General features: G+C 45.5%; 1 protein-coding gene across 1 annotated transcript in view; it reads left to right on the top strand.

Annotated features, from left to right (window-relative positions):
* Positions 1–20,078, top strand: part of LOC146019806 (NACHT, LRR and PYD domains-containing protein 1b allele 2-like) — a 47,244-nt gene extending 27,166 nt beyond the window's left edge. The window contains exons 2-5 of the mRNA XM_083152374.1: positions 494–619; positions 6,400–6,538; positions 14,027–14,068; positions 18,938–20,078. Coding sequence (XP_083008500.1) covers positions 494–619; positions 6,400–6,538; positions 14,027–14,068; positions 18,938–19,221 — 591 coding nt within the window. The 3' untranslated portion in view covers positions 19,222–20,078. The remainder of the gene's footprint in view (positions 1–493; positions 620–6,399; positions 6,539–14,026; positions 14,069–18,937) is intronic.
* Positions 20,079–21,357: the final 1,279 nt, after the last annotated feature.

The following is a 21,357-nucleotide window of genomic DNA, read 5'->3' as shown; positions in this document are numbered from 1 at the left end:
GGTTAGGGCGTTAACCCTTTACAAAAGACAGGCTGCTAATTTGTCCAGCGCTGGATGCACACAAATTGACCATTAGATGGTTAGCGACCATCGAATGAGAAATCATTCGATGATCGCTGACCATTGAATGATTTTTCGGTACTTATGTAGTAACTGGGCTGCCGATTTAAAAATCGGGTCCATCGCATGCGATGGACCCGATTTCAAAGTCGGCAGCCCAGATACTACATAAGTACCGATTTTTCTACTCTTCAGCTGCATGCGAGGAGATGTGTTCTCAGAGACATCCCCTCACATGTTACCGAGGGGAAGCGGGTGGCAGAGCGGGCGAACATTTGTTGTGGCGGCAGGCAGTGCTGACCTGCTTGCTAGGCGCCAGATTTTACAACATTTCAGGCGCTTACATTCTGCCCCCTAGTTAAGCCTTGTGTATTGCAGAAGTTGTAATCGTTGCTTTATACATCATCCCTGTTATTGTTTCCACCTCTCCCAGAAGAAACTTGCTGAACTGAAAAAAGACTTTACTTGGATTGATAAACCTCACCACACCAGGAAATCAATTAATACTAAAACAAAATATACGGTGCAAGGAACACCAGAGCTGGAATTGTCCGATGAGGTAAAATGACATATACTGTATGGTAACATTCGCCGCTATGATCAATCAATACATATTCCAAGATCGAATTTTGTTTAATTTATTTGTTTAAGTAAAATTGTTCTTATAATAAGGAGTATTAATACCATAGAAAGAAAATGTTATATTGCCTTACCTTGAGCACAAACAATGAACCATTTCTGTATACAGCCATGGCCAAAAGTTTTGAAAAATACACAAATATAAATTTTCACAAAGGGTGCTGCCTCAGTTTTTTGCCATGACACTGAACTTAATCTCAAATGCTACATTTCAACTGCATATCAGCCCAGCGATCACTCTATCATGCTGATTCAGTTCGAATAACAGACTGTAAGCTTTAAAAGGAGGGTGGTGCTTGAAATTATTGTTTTTCCTCATTGTTACCTGTAAGGAAACACGTGTAGTCATCATTGCTTTGCACAAAAAGGGCTTCCCAGGCAAGCAATGCTGCTAGTAAGATTGCACCTCGATCAACCATTTATCAGAAAGTCAAGGAGAGGGGTATAGTAGAAGAAGGCTTCGGGATGCCCAAGAATGTCCAGCAAGTGCTAGGACCTGTCTCCTAAAGTTGAATCAACTGCAGTATTGTGGCACGACTAGTACAGAGCTTGCTCAGGAATGGCAGCACACAGTTGTGAGTGCATCTGCACACACAGTGAGGTGAAGACTTTTGGAGTATGGACTGGTGTCAAGAAGAGCAGAAAAGAAGCCATTTCTCTCCAGGAAAAACATCAGGGACAGACTGATATTCTGCAAAAGGTACATGGATTGGACTGCTGAGGACTGGGGTAAAGACATTTTTCTCTGATGAATCCACATTTAGGAAAGATGTCCTATGTCATGCCAACAGTAAAGCATCCTGAGACCATTCATGTTTGATGTTGCTTCTCAGGCAAGGCAGTGGGCTCACTCACATTTTTGCCTAAGAATACCACCATGAATACAGAATGGAACCAAAATGTCCTCCAAGAGCAACTTCTCCCAACCATCTAAGAACAGTTTGGTAAGGAACATTGCCTTTTGCCTTTTCCAGCATGATAGAGCACCTTGCCAAAAGTAATAACTAAGTGGTTCGACGTTAAAACATCAAAATTTTGCGGCCATGGGCAGGAAATCTCCACGGACATATGCCCATTGAGAACTTGTGGTCAATCCTCAAGATGCAGGTGGACAAACAAAAACCCACAAATTCTGACAATCTCCAAGCATTGAATGGGTGGTCATCAGTCAGTATGTAGCGAATTGAGGTCTTGAAAAAGAAGTGTCAATACTGCAAATATTGACTCTTTGCATAAACTTATTATTATAATAATTTTATTTATAAGGCGCCACAAGTGTTTCGCAGCGCCGTACAAAGGAACAATACAGGGAGACAAAACTTGGCATAACATTGAATAAATAACAAAAACACAGTACAAATAAAGAGCGCCACAGATCAATACACATTACAGCTTAAATGTAAGTAGTGAGGACTCAATCAGCATACAACTAGAGGCTTGAGGCCAATGATGGAGATGAGTATGCAGACGAAGATGGTCACTGAATGTTGGAGAAAAGGAGAGCTGTGAGTGAAATGTGAAGAGAAGTGGGCTTTGACAACAGGAGGGAAGAGGGCCCTGCTCGGAGGAGCTTACAATCTAGTAGGAAGGGGAGACAGACAGATTACAAGAGGTGCAAGCAAGTGGGTGGTGGTTAGATAGCAGGATGTAAACAGGCAAGGGGTCGGTGAACCAGCTGGTTTATGCAGTGGAAGGGTATGCTTTGATGAATAGGTGAGTTTTCAGTGCCCGTTTGAAGCTTTGCAAGGTTGGGGAGAGTCTAATGGAGCGAGGGAGTGCGTTCCACTGAAGGGGTGCAGCACGGGCAAAGTCCTGTACTCTAGCATGGGAAGCAGTGATCAGGGTGGAGGAGAGACGACAGTCGTCAGCCGACCGTAGAGGGTGGGAGGGTGTATGAATGGAGAGGAGGTTAGAGATATATGGAGCAATGGAATTAGAGATGGCCCTGTATGTGAATGTGAGGTGTTTGAAGAGGATTCTGAAGGGGAATGGGAGCCAGTGCAGATTTTGTTGAAGGGGAGTGGCAGAATTAGAGCTGCAGGAGAGGAAGATAAGCCTGGCTGCAGCATTGAGGACAGATTGGAGAGGAGCCAGTTGGGATCGAGCGAGGCCGGTGAGGAGAGCATTACAGTAGTCAAGCCGTGAGATGACCAATGAGTGGATAATCAGCTTAGTTGCACTCTGTGAGAGAAAGGGCCTGATGCGAGCAATGTTGCGTAACTGGAACCGGCAAGAATGGGCCAGGGCTTGGATGTGGGGTGCAAAGGAGAGGGAGGAGTCAAGAGTGACACTCAGGCAGCGGAGTTTGGGAACGGGGGAGATGATGGTGTTGTTAACAGTGATAGAGATATTAGTAGGGGGCATAGCTCTGGGTGGGGGAAAGATAATAAGTTCAGTTTTGTCCGTATTCAGCTTCAGAAATTGCTCAGACATCCAGGTGGAGATGGTAGAGAGGCAGTTGGAAACTTGAGAGAAAACAGTGGGGGACAGATCAGGAGAGGAGAGGTAGATTTGGGTGTCATCTGCATAGAGGTGATATCGGAAGCCAAAGGAGTTAATGAGTGCACCCAGAGAGGAGGTGTACAGGGAGAACAGAAGGGGGCCAAGGACGGAACCCTGAGGGACACCGACAGGAAGGATGGAAGGTGGTGAGGTGGAGCCAGTGGCAGAGACTGAGAAGGAACGGTTGAAGAAGTGAGAGGAAAACCAGTTGATGACCGTGCCAGAGAGGCCAATGTTTTGGAGTGTGTGGAGGAGGAGAGGGTGATACACAGTGTCAAAGGCAGCAGATAGGTCCAAAAGGATAAGCAGGGAGAAGTGACCCTTGGATTTGGCTGACAGCAGGTCATTGGTGACTTTCACCAGGGCAGTCTCAGTGGAATGAAGTGGGCGAAAGCCAGATTGAAGGGGATCAAGGATGGCGTGGTCAGACAGGTAGCTGGTGAGACACCTGTAAACCAGCCGTTCTAGTATTTTAGAGGCAAATGGGAGAAGAGAGATAGGGGGGTAGCTTGTGGGAGACAAAGGGTCCAGGTTTGGTTTTTTAAGAATAGGCGAGACCAGAGCATGTTTGAAGGGTGAGGGAAAGATGCCAGTAGAAAGAGATAGGTTAAAGAGGTGAGCAAGGTGGGAGCAGCCAGTGGGGGAGAGGGAACTGAGGAGACGGGAGGGGAGAGGGTCCAAGGGACAGGTAGAGGGGGAGAGGATGAGATGAGGGAGCGGACTTCCTCAGCTGCAGTAGGGCAGAAGGATGACAGAGTGGGGTAGTTGGGAGGGGAGGATGATTGGGGTGGGTGGGCAGCAGAGGGGGTATGGAAGGAGATATCATGTCGGATTATCTCAATTTTAGAGAGGAAGAAGGAGGCAAAGTCAGTGGCAGTGAGGGATGAAGGGAGGAGGGGTGGTGCAGGGCGAAGTAGAGTGTTGAAAGTTTCAAAGAGACGGCGGGGATTGGAGGAATGAGAAGAGATGAGAGATTTGAAGAAAGATTGTTTGGCAGAGGAGAGAGCAGCGCTGTAGGAGGAGAGAATAAATTTGAAATGGAGGAAGTCTGCCAGAGAGTGAGATTTCCTCCAGAGGCGTTCAGCAGAGCGTGCACATTTTTGCAAGAATCGTGTTATTTTGTTGTGCAAGGGTTTGGGTTTAGAGCGTCGGAGTCGAGAGCAGAGGTGAGAGAAGAGTAATGGAAAGAGGCAGCCTGGTTGGGGCAAGTCCTGGTTGAAAGAGGAGAGAGAGGAAAGTCTCCAGGGAAGACAGGACAGTAGGGTCAAGAGACCTGAGGTTACGTCTGGTGACTGTGGGTCTGGGCAATGAGGGGAGAGGGGAGGATGAGAGGGTGAATGAGAGCAGATTGTGGTCAGAGAGTGAGAAGGAAGAATTAGAGAAATCAGAGAGATTACAATGGTGGGTGAAGACTAGGTCAAGGGAGTGTCCGAGATTATGAGTGGGGGGGTGGAGGTCCATTGAGAAAGTCCAAAGGTTTCAGATGGAGGATGAAGTGTTCTTTGTCCTCCTGTGCATCTCCTGTATATCTCAGATGTTATAAACTTAATGTAATTGTCCATACAAGCATTTGACAGCCATGAAATGCTGTAATATTACTTAAGCACCATAGTAGCATTTGACAAAAAGGCCTAAAAAAACACTGAAGCAGCAAACTTTGTGAAAATATATATTCTCCAAATGTTTGGCCATGGCTGTAGAAGCAGAGTTGGTGGCGATTTATATAATGAAAGAGACAGTTAATGTATAGGGGATGTATAAGGCTCTCATAGAGATTACAAAAAAGAAACAAACATACAAACAACAGAATATAAAAATAGGTACTGCAATGGGCACACTAATTGTACCACATGAGTCTTTTCTGCCAGATACTATTATTATACTATCTACATCAGGCACGTCCAAACTATGGCCCCATCATGCCTTGCACAGTTGTGCTATTAAGAAATGCGAAAACTATGGCAAGGCATTCCCGGATGTGTAGTTTCGCAGCACCTGAAGGGCCACAGTTTGGACATGCCTGATCTACATAATAATTGTGTCAGGCTGTCCTATCTCATCGCTGCACGAGCCACAACAGCTCCCACTGTGAGGAAGACGGGACAGCTTTCTGAGAGGAGGATCAGCCACCAGGGTAAGTATGGGAGCAGGGAGGGGGTCCGAGATGGAGCAATCTAGCAATATGTTGCTTGGGATGAGCAAAGGAGAAAATATATTAGTAAATATAATTAGTAGATAACAATTATGTGCAGTAACATTTATAAGTGTACCTGGTGTTACAGAGTCAGAAGTCAGTGTCTGTTCACAAAACAGAATTTCTGATGTCTTCTCCAATATCCGATAATCGGACAGTAATCGCCCCAATAGTGGGTAATTATGTAGTGGGTGTACTCTCACATGAATGATGACACTGGTTACTGTATATAGTGTGTCGATGATTTATAGGTCGACACCTGCAAATGGTCGACATACTAAGGGTCAACATTGCCATAATGCAGACACATGCTTAAGGTCAACATGGACATGGTCGATGCCCACAATGTCGACGTAAGTTTCCACAGGTTTTTGTTGTCTGTGTCGACATATGTCGACATGGACACCGTATCTGTGTGCTGAGTCCCCTTGCATGGCTTGCCATGCTTCAGACACGGTGCCTCGCTGCACTTGGCTTACTCGCTCGCTTACTATCCACTTGGTATCAACCAAGTCAGTCGACACCAAAAAAACTTTAAAGAACTTGTGTCAACCGTGTGGGTGTCTGGATACAGTCGTTAGGTCGACCAAATGAAGGTCAACATAAATTAGGTTGACCACTCAGACATGGCTTAGGTTGTCAGGGTCTGGAGGTCAGCACATGCATTAGGTCGACAATGGGAAGGTTGACAGTCAAAAGGTCGACATGATTTTTTCATGTTTTTTTCAGGGGGGGACGCGGCGCACTTAGACGGTGCCCATGTCGTCTTTATCTACATTTGGGTCAAAAAATGTGAAAACTCAGGTCAACCTTTTGACTGTTGATCTAACAACCCATACTCGTGGGTGTCGACCATGTACAGGTCAACCTTAAGCTTGTGTCGACATTCTGTCAATGCCGACCCATTGCATGTCGTGTTGACCTAATGACTGTCGATCTAGACAGTTGCCGACCCAGGGAATGCATACAGATGACACTATAGTGTTCTGTCATTCTATTTCTAGATCCTACAGCTGAAAATCCACGAAGAACTAGAGAACTGTCCCTTCCTAGAGATTAATGTGAAAGGGAATGCCACGGAGATTTCATTGGCTGTGCTACCGGTGGGGAAGGAAGAGGTTTGGAAAGGAAAACTCACTAAAGGTAACATAGCTCTCTCTCTCTCTCTCTCTCTCTCTCTCTCTCTCTCTCTCTCTCTCTCTCTCTCTATCTGTATAATGCCCTCTATGAGAAGGTTACTGTATAGTCTATGAGGATAATTTACAGTTTGCAACTCATATAACCCACTCTAATCACTGGTAACACATAAAAACCACGTGAGAGTAGTGTAGATTAGGGATTGCATTTAGGATGCAGAAACACTTTTATTCTGTTGTCGGTCAGTATAGAAAAATGCTGTAGGGTGATGTATCTTGAACCTGCGTCTGTCTGATTCAGCTTCATTCACAAAGAAGCGAATTTGGCTCTAATCCGATGTTTTGGAGACTGTGCGTGTGCTACTATGCGCATGTGCGGGTGTGGACTCCGACAGTCATTAGCCTGACATCGGAATCCCAACTGCCGGGGTTTAGACAGTGGGACGAGTGCAAAGAAGCCCCCTGAGGGCTCGCTGCGCTCACCACCTATTCTATTCTCCCTCTATGGGGCTCGTGGACCCTCATGAGGGAGAATAGCTGATGCCCATCTGTCGGGGTTTTACCAGTCAGGATTCTGACGTCGGTGTAATGACTGTCGGAATCCTAACTGCTGGTCAGTCATCCGGCTCCCACATGTGCAGCCTCCCTGTGTGTATCCTCCTTCGGTGAGTATCACACTCGCCTGTTAGGGGAGGGAGGGGACGGGTAGGGGAGGGAGGGGGCGGGTAGGGGAGGGAGGGGAGGGAGGGGGCGGGTAGAGGAGGGAGGGGGCATGCAGGGGGGGGGGCATAAGGGGAACGCCCAGCATTTTGTGTGAAAACACTGGGCATTCCCCTGGGAAGGTGGATGGACCGATGCCTGCCAGGGGCGGGTGGCTAATGTCACATGACGTCAGCGCCCGCTCCATCTTCAGTGGACACCGACAGAAATAAAAGTTAGTTTAGACAGACATCTTTCCGAAGGGGAGAGAAATAATTCCATGGTCAGCGATTATCGAATGATTCCTCTCCCTTTCGGCTGCATGCGAGATGTGTTCTTGTACACGTCCCCTTGCATTTAGCCCCATCTTCCCCTATATAACTATCTGCATTCAGTATTCCCCATAACATGTCCCCGCTCACCCCCATACCATGTATGCAATAGTGGGTGCTTAGTGGGGGCACGCTTGAGAAAGATTGTGTAAATTCATGTTATTGAAACGTAACTTTTAATATATCAGTATAAAAAATTATATATATGTATGCCAAAAGAAATATCAAATACAGGTTGAGTATCCCTTATCCAAAATGCTTGGGACCTGAGGATTTTTGTATAGCAGATTATTTCATATTTCAGAATATTTTTATATTTCAATGATGTATCTTGAGGTACCTTTCATTTATGTTGTACAAACACATCAAACACATGAAATACACACAGATATATTTCATTTGTGCATAAAACAAGGTTTCAAAACATGAAACAAAATGTATGTACTATCTCAGGTACTGACGTTAAATGCCAAGCAATCATATTTAGTGCCAGTTACATATCATGTCCTCAGTAGTGCCAGTTACATATCATGTACCCAGTAGTGCCAGTTACATATCAAGTCCCCAGTAGTGCCAGTTACATATCAAGTCCCCAGTAGTGCCAGTTACATATCATGTCCCCAGTAGTGCCAGTTACATATCATGTCCCCAGTAGTGCCAGTTACATATAATGTCCCCAGTAGTGCCAGTTACATATCATGTCCCCAGTAGTGCCAGTTACATATCAAGTCCCCAGTAGTGCCAGTTACATATCATGTCCCCAGTAGTGCCAGTTACATATCATGTACCCAGTAGTGCCAGTTACATATCATGTCCCCAGTATTGCCAGTTACATATCATGTCCTCAGTAGTGCCAGTTACATATCATGTCCCCAGTACTGCCAGTTATCATGTCCCCAGTAGTGCCAGTTACATATCATGTCCCCAGTAGTGCCAGTTACATATAATGTCCCCAGTAGTGCCAGTTACATATCATGTCCCCAGTAGTGCCAGTTACATATCATGTCCCCAGTAGTGCCAGTTACATATCATGTACCCAGTAGTGCCAGTTACATATCATGTCCCCAGTATTGCCAGTTACATATCATGTCCTCAGTAGTGCCAGTTACATATCATGTCCTCAGTAGTGCCAGTTACATATCATGTCCCAGTACTGCCAGTTATCATGTCCCCAGTAGTGCCAGTTACATATCATGTCCCCAGTAGTGCCAGTTACATATCATGTCCTCAGTAGTGCCAGTTACATATCATGTACCCAGTAGTGCCAGTTACATATCAAGTCCCCAGTAGTGCTAGTTACATATCATGTCCTCAGTAGTGCCAGTTACATATCATGTCCCCAGTACTGCCAGTTATCATGTCCCCAGTAGTGCCAGTTACATATCATGTCCCCAGTAGTGCCAGTTACATATCATGTACCCAGTAGTGCCAGTTACATATCATGTACCCAGTAGTGCCAGTTACATATCAAGTCCCCAGTAGTGCCAGTTACATATCATGTCCTCAGTAGTGCCAGTTACATATCATGTCCCCAGTACTGCCAGTTATCATGTCCCCAGTAGTGCCAGTTACATATCATGTCCCCAGTAGTGCCAGTTACATATAATGTCCCCAGTAGTGCCAGTTACATATCATGTCCCCAGTAGTGCCAGTTACATATCATGTCCCCAGTAGTGCCAGTTACATATCATGTACCCAGTAGTGCCAGTTACATATCAAGTCCCCAGTACTGCCAGTTATCATGTCCCCAGTAGTGCCAGTTACATATCATGTCCCCAGTAGTGCCAGTTACATATAATGTCCCCAGTAGTGCCAGTTACATATCATGTCCCCAGTAGTGCCAGTTACATATCATGTCCCCAGTAGTGCCAGTTACATATCATGTACCCAGTAGTGCCAGTTACATATCATGTCCTCAGTAGTGCCAGTTACATATCATGTCCTCAGTAGTGCCAGTTACATATCATGTCCCCAGTACTGCCAGTTACATATCATGTCCTCAGTAGTGCCAGTTACATATCATGTCCCCAGTAGTGCCAGTTACATATAATGTCCCCAGTAGTGCCAGTTACATATCATGTCCCCAGGAGTGCCAGTTACATATCATGTCCCCAGTAGTGCCAGTTACATATCGTGTCCCCATGAGTGCCAGCTACATATCGTGTCCCCAAGAGTGCCAGCTACATATCATGTCCCCAGTAGTTCCAGTTACATATCATGTCCCCAGTAGTGCCAGTTACATATCATGTCCCCAGTAGTGCCAGTTACATATCATGTCCTCAGTAGTGCCAGTTACATATCATGTCCCCAGTAGTTCCAGTTACATATCATGTCCCCAGTAGTGCCAGTTACATATCATGTCCCCAGTAGTGCCAGTTACATATCGTGTCCCCAGGAGTGCCAGTTACATATCATGTCCTCAGTAGTTCCAGTTACATATTGTGTACCCAGTAGTGCCAGTTACATATCATGTGCTCAGTAGTGCCAGTTACATATCGAGTCCCCAGGAGTGCCAGTTACATATCATGTCCCCAGTAGTGCCAGTTACATATTGTGTACCCAGTAGTGCCAGTTATATATCATGTCCCCAGTAATGCCAGTTACATATTGTGTCCCCAGTAGTGCCAGTTACATATTGTGTACCCAGTAGTGCCAGTTATATATCATATCCCAAGTAGTGCCGGTTACATATTATGTTCTCAGTAGTGCCAGTTACATATTGTGTCCCCTGTAGTGCCAGTTACATATTATGTCCCCAGTAGTGCCAGTTACATATCGTGTCCCCAGTAGTGCCAGTTACATATCGTGTCCCCAGGAGTGCCAGCTACATATCATGTCCCCAGTAGTGCCAGTTACATATCATGTCCTCAGTAGTGCCAGTTACATATTGTGTACCCAGTAGTGCCAGTTATATATCATGTCCCAAGTAGTGGCAGTTACATATCATGTCCCCAGTAGTGCCAGTTACATATTGTGTACCCAGTAGTGCCAGTTATATATCATGTCCCAAGTAATGCCAGTTACATATTATGTTCTCAGTAGTGCCAGTTACATATTGTGTCCCCAGTAGTGCCAGTTACATATCATGTCCTCAGTAGTGCCAGTTACATATTGTGTCCCCAGTAGTGCCAGTTATATATCATGTCCCCAGTAGTGCCAGTTACATATCATGTCCTCAGTAGTTCCAGTTACATTTCATGTCCTCAGTAGTGCCAGTTACATATCGTGTCCCCAGGAGTGCCAGTTACATATCATGTCCTCAGTAGTGCCAGTTACATATTGTGTCCCCAGTAGTGCCAGTTATATATCATGTCCCCTGTAGTGCCAGTTACATATCATGTCCTCAGTAGTGCCAGTTACATATCGTGTCCCCAGGAGTGCCAGTTACATATCATGTCCTCAGTAGTTCCAGTTACATATTGTGTACCCAGTAGTGCCAGTTACATATCATGTCCTCAGTAGTGCCAGTTACATATTGTGTCCCCAGTAGTGCCAGTTATATATCATATCCCAAGTAGTGCCAGTTACATATCATGTCCTCAGTAGTGCCAGTTACATATCGTGTCCCCAGGAGTGCCAGTTACATATCATGTCCTCAGTAGTTCCAGTTACATTTCATGTCCTCAGTAGTGCCAGTTACATATCGTGTCCCCAGGAGTGCCAGTTACATATCATGTCCTCAGTAGTGCCAGTTACATATTGTGTCCCCAGTAGTGCCAGTTATATATCATGTCCCCAGTAGTGCCAGTTACATATCATGTCCTCAGTAGTGCCAGTTACATATCGTGTCCCCAGGAGTGCCAGTTACATATCATGTCCTCAGTAGTTCCAGTTACATGTTGTGTACCCAGTAGTGCCAGTTACATATCATGTCCTCAGTAGTGCCAGTTACATATCGTGCCCCCAGGAGTGCCAGTTACATATCATGTCCCCAGTAGTGCCAGTTACATATTGTGTACCCAGTAGTGCCAGTTATATATCATGTCCCAAGTAGTGCCAGTTACATATCATGTCCCCAGTAATGCCAGTTACATATTGTGTCCCCAGTAGTGCCAGTTACATATTGTGTACCCAGTAGTGCCAGTTATATATCATGTCCCAAGTAGTGCCAGTTATATATCATGTCCCAAGTAGTGCCAGTTACATATTATGTTCTCAGTAGTGCCAGTTACATATTGTGTCCCCAGTAGTGCCAGTTACATATCATGTCCTCAGTAGTGCCAGTTACATATTGTGTCCCCAGTAGTGCCAGTTATATATCATGTCCCCAGTAGTGCCAGTTACATATCATGTCCTCAGTAGTTCCAGTTACATATTGTGTACCCAGTAGTGCCAGTTACATTTCATGTCCTCAGTAGTGCCAGTTACATATCGTGTTCCCAGGAGTGCCAGTTACATATCATGTCCTCAGTAGTGCCAGTTACATATTGTGTCCCCAGTAGTGCCAGTTATATATCATGTCCCCAGTAGTGCCAGTTACATATCATGTCCTCAGTAGTGCCAGTTACATATCGTGTCCCCAGTAGTGCCAGTTATATATCATGTCCCCAGTAGTGCCAGTTACATATCATGTCCTCAGTAGTGCCAGTTACATATTGTGTACCCAGTAGTGCCAGTTATATATCATGTCCCAAGTAGTGCCAGTTACATATTATGTTCTCAGTAGTGCCAGTTACATATTGTGTCCCCTGTAGTGCCAGTTACATATCATGTCCCCAGTAGTGCCAGTTACATATCGTGTCCCCACGAGTGCCAGCTACATATCATGTCCCCAGTAGTGCCAGTTACATATCATGTCCTCAGTAGTGACAGTTACATATCATGTCCCCAGTAGTGCCAGTTACATATTGTGTACCCAGTAGTGCCAGTTATATATCATGTCCCAAGTAGTGGCAGTTACATATCATGTCCCCAGTAGTGCCAGTTACATATTGTGTACCCAGTAGTGCCAGTTATATATCATGTCCCAAGTAGTGCCAGTTACATATTATGTTCTTAGTAGTGCCAGTTACATATTGTGTCCCCAGTAGTGCCAGTTACATATCGTGTCCTCAGTAGTGCCAGTTACATATTGTGTCCCCAGTAGTGCCAGTTATATATCATGTCCCCAGTAGTGCCAGTTATATATCATGTCCCCAGTAGTGCCAGTTACATATCGTGTCCCCAGGAGTGCCAGCTACATATCATGTCCCCAGTAGTGACAGTTACATATCATGTCCTCAGTAGTGACAGTTACATATCATGTCCCCAGTAGTGCCAGTTATATATCATGTCCAAAGTAGTGGCAGTTACATATCGTGTCCTCAGTAGCAACAGTTACTGTACATATCATGTCCCGAGTAATGCCAGTTATATATCATGTCCCCAGTAGTGCCAGTTATATATCATGTCCCCAGTAGTGCCAGCTACATATCGTGTCCCCAGTAGTGCCAGCTACATATCATGTCCCCAGTAGTGCCAGTTACATATCATGTCCTCAGTAGTGCCAGTTACATATCATGTCCCCAGTAGTGACAGTTATATATCATGTCCCCAGTAGTGCCAGTTACATATTGTGTACCCAGTAATGCCAGTTATATATCATGTCCCAAGTAGTGGCAGTTACATATCATGTCCCCAGTAGTGCCAGTTACATATCGTGTCCTCAGTAGTGCCAGTTACATATCATGTCCTCAGTAGTGCCAGTTACATATCATGTCCCCAGTAGTGCCAGTTACATATCATGTCCCCAGTAGTGCCAGTTACATATTGTGTACCCAGTAATGCCAGTTATATATCATGTCCCTTGTAGTGCCAGTTACATATTGTGTACCCAGTAATGCCAGTTATATATCATGTCCCAAGTAGTGGCAGGTACATATCATGTCCCCAGTAGTGCCAGTTACATATCGTGTCCCCAGTAGTGCCAGTTACATATCATGTCCCCAGTAGTGCCAGTTACAGATTTGCAGCAGCCCACGAAGGCTTAATCTGGTTCCCGGGTATGGCGCGTGTGCAGTATCATCTGTGGTACTGCACAGAACCTGCTTTGAGGGCTGCCGCGCATTTGTGCAGAGAGGAAGGGAACACCTCCCAATGGGACTGCCTTGAGTGACTGGCAGGTTGGACTCCAGGTTGGTTCCAATAGGAAGTCATTGCCAGTCACATTGAAGCCAGAGCAGTCTCATTTGGCTCCACTTTAGGCAGAGACAGTGGCAGATTTTACCTGGGGGGCTGCAGCCCATTGGTAATACCCACCACTGGTGTTATGTTACTGTGCTTTATTCCTATTGGCATTAGAGATTCCTATTGTTTACTTATACCAAGGAGATACTAAGACTGTGTGTTTTCTAGATCAATGGATTTTCAGTTACCACCATTCCTGAGTGATCTGCAACACCGTATCGCCACAATAATCATTTGTGGAAATATTCTGTAGGATTCCTCCTGTATTATTCACTAATACCAAATATTTCACTTTCTAGGAGATTTACATGAATTAAAACAGCGATTAAACCAAATGAAAGGTAAGTTATGTGTTATAACATTGCTCCTTATGCAGTGTCCTATTAGATAGGAGCTTGATGCTTTTCATGTTCGTCACCTCAAAGACTGGATTCCCATTTATTTCAGTATCACATTCCCTTAGGTGCTGTTGTTCCATGTATATTATAGTTGCTCTTGGCTTGTGAGAACCTCAGGTGCTCCAGTGATGACCAGGGGATCTCTGCATGTTTTATAGAAGTCCTAGACTTGTGAGAAGCTCAGGTGCTCCAGTGATGACCATGGGATTTCTACATGTGTTATAGAAGTCCTAGACCTGTGAGACGCTCAGGTGCTCCAGTGATGACCAGGGGATCATTACACATTTTATAGATGCTCTAGGCTTGGGAAAGCTCATGTGCGCCAATGATAACCTGGGGATCTCTACGTGTTTTATAAAAGTCCTAGACTTGTGAGAAGCTCAGGTGCTCCAGTGATGACCAAGGGATTTGTACATGTTTTATAGAAGTCCTAGACTTGTGAGAAGCTCAGGTGCTCCAGTGATGACCAGGGGATCTCTACATGTTTTATAGAAGTCCTAGACTTGTGAGAAGCTCAGGTGCTCCAGTGATGACCAAGGGATTTGTACATGTTTTATAGATGTCCTAGACTTGGGAGAAGCTCAGGTGCTCCAGTGATGACCAGGGGATCTCTACATGTTTTATAGAAGTCCTAGACTTGTGAGAAGCTCAGGTGCTCCAGTGATGACCAGGGGATCTCTACATGTTTTATAGAAGTCCTAGACTTGTGAGAAGCTCAGGTGCTCCAGTGATGACCAGGGGATCATTACACATTTTATAGATGCTCTAGGCTTGGGAAAGCTCATGTGCGCCAATGATAACCAGGTGATCTCTACCTGTTTTAAAAAAAGTTCTAGACTTGTGAGAAGCTCAGATGCTTCAGTGATGACCATGGGACCTGTATATGTTTTATAGATGTCCTAGACTTGTGAGAAGCTCAGGTGCTCCAGTGATGACCATGGGATCTCTACATGTTTTATAGAAGTCCTAGACTTGGGAGACACTCAGGTGCTCCAGTGATGACCAGGGGATCTGTACATGTTTTATAGATGTCCTAGACTTGGGAGACGCTCAGGTGCTCCAGTGATGACCAGGGGATCTGTACATGTTTTATAGATGTCCTAGACTTGGGAGACGCTCAGGTGCTCCAGTGATGACCAGGGGATATCTACATGTTTTATAGAAGTCCTAGACTTGGGAGACGCTCAGGTGCTCCAGTGATGACCAGGGGATCGCTACGTGTTTTATAGAAGTCCTAGACTTGGGAGAAGCTCAGGTGCTCCAGTGATAACCAGGGGATCACTACATGTTTTATAGATGCCCTAGACTTGGGAGAAGCTCAGGTGCTCCAGTGATGACCAGATTAGAAATATATACATATGTGTGTGCAGTGGTGGATATGCCATTAAAGTTACTGGACAGTTTCCCGGGAGGCTGGCCGAACATGAGACCGAAAGTTGCACATGGCTCCATGCAGTCGTGGGTGTAGCAATTTCCAAATATTACAGCTGGGGACACTGCAGGAGACAGGGCAGAATACTTCATAATTCAGTCCTGTCTCCTGTGGTGTCCCCGGCCGAATTCTGTAGGCAGTGCTACACCATGACTGGGTGGAGCCATGTCACAGACAGTGCTCAGGCACAGGTGGGCTGGAAGGATTTGAAGATTTGGGGAACTTATGGTGGAGGCCAAGAGAACTCCTCAATCTAATACCTGGCGCTTTAATTATTTAATGAAAAAAAAGAAAAATTAAGAAAAAATGTAGATTTTTTTTTCATTGGGGTAATAACTATTAGCTGCAGCAACATGATCGTGAGTAACCCTTACTTAAAGAAAGGTAGGCAAACAAAAAAATTGGGGGGGGGGGGACTCCTTGCGCTGCTTTTATAAATAATATCAAAGAGTGATAAATGCTGTGCAGAAAGATACCGGTCCGGGCACACTGATCAATTTGCTGCTTAATTAGCATGTAAGCAAACACGCAGAGCACAGTTCAAGCAGCAGTAAATGAGGGGTCAATATGCAAGAATAGCAGATGTTGTATTATCTCACCCAATGCTTGTTATCCACGCACTGGTTGTGCCAGAGGTAAATAAGGGTTGTAGAAGCTGTCCCCCAAATAGTGTAGCAGTGTGTGCAGATAGCTTAGGGTTGTCGACTTTGTCTGTCTCCTTTACCGGAGAAAACCGGAGAGGAGACTTCCAGCTGCAGTTCGGGGGGCGGGGCTTGAGCGTTACATCATTAAGCCCCGCCCCCAGGTTGTAAAAAACCCCAGCAGGGCTATAATGACGCGATTGTAAACATTTTAGTTCTGCCCCCTCCTCTGAGACCCGTGGATTACGGCATTTAAATCCAGAGGTATGGGGGAAGACACGCCAATCGGTGGGTGGCGTGGGGGTCCCCCAAAATCCGGGAGGGTTGCCCACCTTTCCGGGAGGCCCGGAGGAGGACTCGATTTTTGGGATCCTCCTGGCCATTCCGGGAGGGTAGGCAACCCTGAGATAGCTACTGGTAGCACAATAATTGCCAAGTGACCTTCTAAATTAAAGAGCCGGATAGTCACCTAGGCAGTGCCCCAGTCAGAAGGCTTGCTGAAAGTCGTGCAGCTGTGGTAAGCGTAAAAGCCACATACTGGCGGGGGATGGAGAACTCAGCCACTTTGTGTGGAGGCGGTCCGCCAGAGAGCCGGTGGTCTGGTACTCACTTGCGGCAAAAGTATTTCCGGCAGACAGGGCTGTTAGGTGGGTGGGAGGTTAGGGCATAGTCGCCGGAGATTCCGGATGTCACGTCAGATGCGGAAGTTGTCAAAGCGTTTCGTAACCACGGAAACTGGAAACTTTCTGAAGACAAGATGGAGATGGATTTGGGGCGTGGCTCCCCTTGGGTTGGTGTGGCTGAGTTGCTTTCTGGGTGGCACACCCTAACATTTATTTAGCACTATTTATTTCCACTAATATATTATACTTTCTAGCACTTCACTTTTTAACCTCTAGCTTCTGCTTCTTTCTTATTAATACACTTTTATACTGTAGCTTAGTTTTTCACTTGTGTGCTGCCCTGGGGTGACTGGCCTATGCCAACCTTTTTGGGGTTCCGCGCCCCAGATTCAAACTTAGTATTAGGGACCCACCAGAAATGAGGTCGCCGTGAAGCTGGTTGGTGGGCAAATATTTCTTGGCCAATGAATATACCAAGAACCTCTATTATTGATTAATAATATGGCGTGTGCGTCTGCACCACGTGTTTTTCTTTGCAGAACTACAACAAGTCACAGCATGATAGCACCTCATGTAAATCGGGTGTGCATTCTAAGATCCCCCCCCCCCCCATAAGTGGGCTATTAGACCCAGACATATGTTACTGTTTATGGGATGGGTTTGGGAGTGTGGTGCCCCCTGTGTTGGTATGGCTGGGCTGCTCCAGGTCAGCACTCTATTAACACTTAAGTTTTCCTTATTACATTGTATAAATTTGGTATTATTTTAATCACACCTTCACTTCCTTACATAGCACTTATGTGCTTCTTATTAACCCCTAAATATTTTCATTTTTGTGCTGCCCTGGAGTGGTCGGCCTGTGCCAGCATGTTGGGGGACCACACCCCAGACCCATACCCAGTATTAGGGACCCCCAGTGACACAGAGACGCCTTGATAAGGCCTGGGGGCTTAGCCCTATATCTGCAGATATATGCATCCAAGATCTCTGTATTATCTGATTATTATATGTATATTTCTCACTCAGTGTGCAATTGGGATACAAAATGTTTTTCTTAACCAGAATTACCCCTCCCTTTTGGCACCTGAGTGACATCACAATCTGATTGAGCAGCTTGCCAACAAATGTGTTGTGAAATTTTTGATGTATCTCTAGCCAGGAGATAAACTCTACTTTGAACCCTTCTTAACAAATAGGTGAATGTAGAGTGATAGTTTACGCTATCACACTGTGTACCGGTTTCCAGGGGCGGATTGCCCACAGACCTTATTAGGAAGTTTCCCGCTAGGCTGACAAGCCCGTGAGGCCACTTATCAGCCAGTCACTTACTTTTATGATCTTGCCCTGCCCAGAGTAGTGTCCCAGCCCCCCTCCTTTCTCCCACACAAACAGCCTTTGACCGGTCACAGAGCAGAGTCCCCGATTGGGTGCCCATCTATATCCATTGTTACAGGGAAAGGAGTGGGGGACTATCTGGAGGTGCAACAAACTCATGGGCAGCGGCGTAACTATAGCACCGCAGCCCCCGCCACCACGGGGGGGGGGCGCTGTGCATGTGGGGGTGCCGGGGGCTGCGGTGCTATAGTTAAACCCCCCCTCAATCCCCCGCAGACTTACCTATAGCGCTGGTCCCGGCTGGTCTGCTGAGGACCACCAGAAAATGGCCGCCCCCATATAGCACACAGTTCTATGAAACTGTCTGCTGTATGGGGGCGGCCATTTTCTGGTGGTCCTCAGCAGAAGAACGGAGCCGCCGGGACCAGCGCTATTGGTAAGTCTGCGGGGGATTGAGGGGGGGTTTTCATGGGCGGCGGGGCGGCGGGGTAGGGGTGCTCGGCGGGGCAGCGGGGTAGGGGTGCTCGGCGGGGCGACGGCGGGGGGGGGGGGGGCGCCCAAACGTAGCTACGCCACCGCATGGGTGATTCTAGGCTGCACTGAAGAGGGGAGGGGATATTTGTGGAATTACGGTAATAAGTTATTTATCTGCTTGATGGAGGTTTGGGGTCTGTGGTCAGTCTCAGTGTGTGTGTGGGGGGGTAGGTATTGTGTGAAATGTGGAGGTTTGTGGTTTGTCACATTATATATAATGTGTGTATTTGTGTTTATATGATTACAGGTGATGCTGTGGCACACTTTCTGGATAAACATCGAGAAGATCTGATCCGTGAGGTGCATTCGATAGGTGCAGTCCTGGATGGACTCATAAGTGAGAAACTTCTAATACAAGAGCAGTATGACTCCGTGCGCAGCAGAGACACCCCCCAGGAGAAGATGAGAGCTCTCTACAGCTGTATTAAGTCTTGGGGTGATGGTGATAAGAGCAAGTTTTACAACATTCTAAAGAAAACCAATGGGCCGCTCATCAAAAAGCTGGAGAAAGCTGATGGCTATTCCTCTTAAAATATCTACAAATATTGTGTTTAGGCGCTAGGAGCCAAATGGGATGCCGGCAGGGGCAGTGCAGGATGCTGGGAGCAATCACTTCCAAGGCATCCCGCACCGCCGGAAAACTTGGGCTGCATTACATTTGGTCGTAGAGATCTATAGGGTGTTGGGTTTGGACAATAAGCAATAAATGGTCAGAAATATCTGCAAATTATTTTAAATATCACATTTAAAAGTCATAACTTTCAGACTTGTGAATTAGTTTTCTTGTGTGCAACATCCACCTACAACCTCTAGGTGGTGCTGTCTTCTTCATCGTCTATAGAGATGAGTAAGAGGCCTATTCATTAATAATATTTAGATATCTATTATGCAGTGACACAGAACAAAGCGGAGGAATTCTATATTGCTCTGTTGTTATGATGGCTTGCTTGCCTGTAAAGCTTGTGATCCCTGTCATGCACTATTTCATCGCTAATCTACCAAAGTCTATATAGAATCACTCCTTGCATTTCAGATGGCCATCCAGCAGAGGGGCACAGTGTGCTAATGACACCTGCAGATGGCGTTGCTTGCTACCCTCACTAAATTTACATCCCCATACTAGTGTATGGGGACAGCGCATCGCAACCAGACTGCGCTGTGCACAAGAAGCATCAGTGATATCTCCTGCTGTGTCCTGTGTCGATGATGAATGTCTTTGTTAGTGAAAACATTTTTGATGAATGGGCTCTTAAATCATTTTAGCCATGAATTAGAAACGAACGTGATCATATCAGCTAATACTGTATCATACACAGAGAATAATGTTTTTTTTTTCCTATGTTCCCAATCAAGTATGTATACTTTACAATATGTATTCATGCATAACATAGAATGGGGTCAGTCCTATTGCGCGCAAAGGGTGCAATGTGCAATTGCAGTGGCGTCGTAATACCAGCAATAACCCACACACTCGCACCCTTCGCAGCTGAAATCAGTGTGTGTTTGCACAAAAGTGTTCAGAACCCTATGGCTCTCGGCTACTGTAAAGTGCAGCAACTGCCATGATTACTCGCATCCTTGAGATCATCATGTCTAAGTAGACTGATCCCCAATATATCAAACATACTATAATCCAGTATATAAATAATCAAAATGAATGTACATGTAAAATACAATTATAGTAAAATGTGCACACATAGAAAAGCAGTAACTATATTAGATATATTAAGTCATACTGTATAATAATGTGCTAGTTTTGGGAGAAGTTGATGTGCTCCAATGATGTCCAGGGGCCATCACCTTTGTTACCGCTACACAGCCACTGTTTCCCTGAGCCCCACACCTGGGCAGCTAATCAATGACTTTCAGAATTTCATCTGTCGCTAGTCTATAGGTGTGTACACACGGGGCGATATATTGCCCGGCAATATATTGCCGGGCGATATATCGCTCAATGCACCCTTTTCATCGGCGACCAGAGGTTGTCGCTGATGAAAAGAAACGTCTGTCGGCGGTGCTGCAGTGGTAAATCAGCGATTAGAATGGGGCGGAAAACGGGAGCGGGCACCCAGTGATTTATAGCCGGAACACACTCCCATCACTTGCAATATGGCCGCCAGCGACCATATTCCCAGCGATATCAGCCCCTATCGCTGCCGTGTGTACACGGCTTATCTGATTACACATTGCCAGATCTCTTATGTCCCTGACCTCTGCTTTCTTTTCTCTGCACTCCGGTCAGACACACCATATATATAGCGAAAATGTCCAAGAAAAGAGAAATTTAAGAGATTAGAAAAATATATATATTTTCAAATGTATAATACTGGTTGTTTTGTATTTGATATATTAAAATATGTTCCAAGATTTACTCAATACCTTATATACATTTAGGCCCTTATTCAGATCTGATCACAGTACAAATTTGTTCTCAAAATGGGCAAAACGTGTGTATTGTAATGTGTATTGCAGGTGGGGCAGATGTAACATGTGCAGAGAGAGTTAAATTTGGGTAGAGTGTGTTGAAACTAAAATCTAAATTGAAGTCTAAAAATAATGCAGCCAGTATTTACCCTGCACAGAAACAAAATAACTCACACAAATCTAACTCTCTCTTTGTACTTTGTACTGCGATCAGATCTGAATAAGGGCCCTATTCTCTAACTA

The sequence above is a fragment of the Crinia signifera genome, chromosome 7, assembly GCF_055691185.1.
Source record: "Crinia signifera chromosome 7, ASM5569118v1, whole genome shotgun sequence".
Taxonomy (NCBI): Eukaryota; Metazoa; Chordata; class Amphibia; order Anura; family Myobatrachidae; genus Crinia; species Crinia signifera.
Note: the sequence above shows the minus strand (reverse complement) of the source record. Positions and strands in the feature narration are given on the sequence as shown.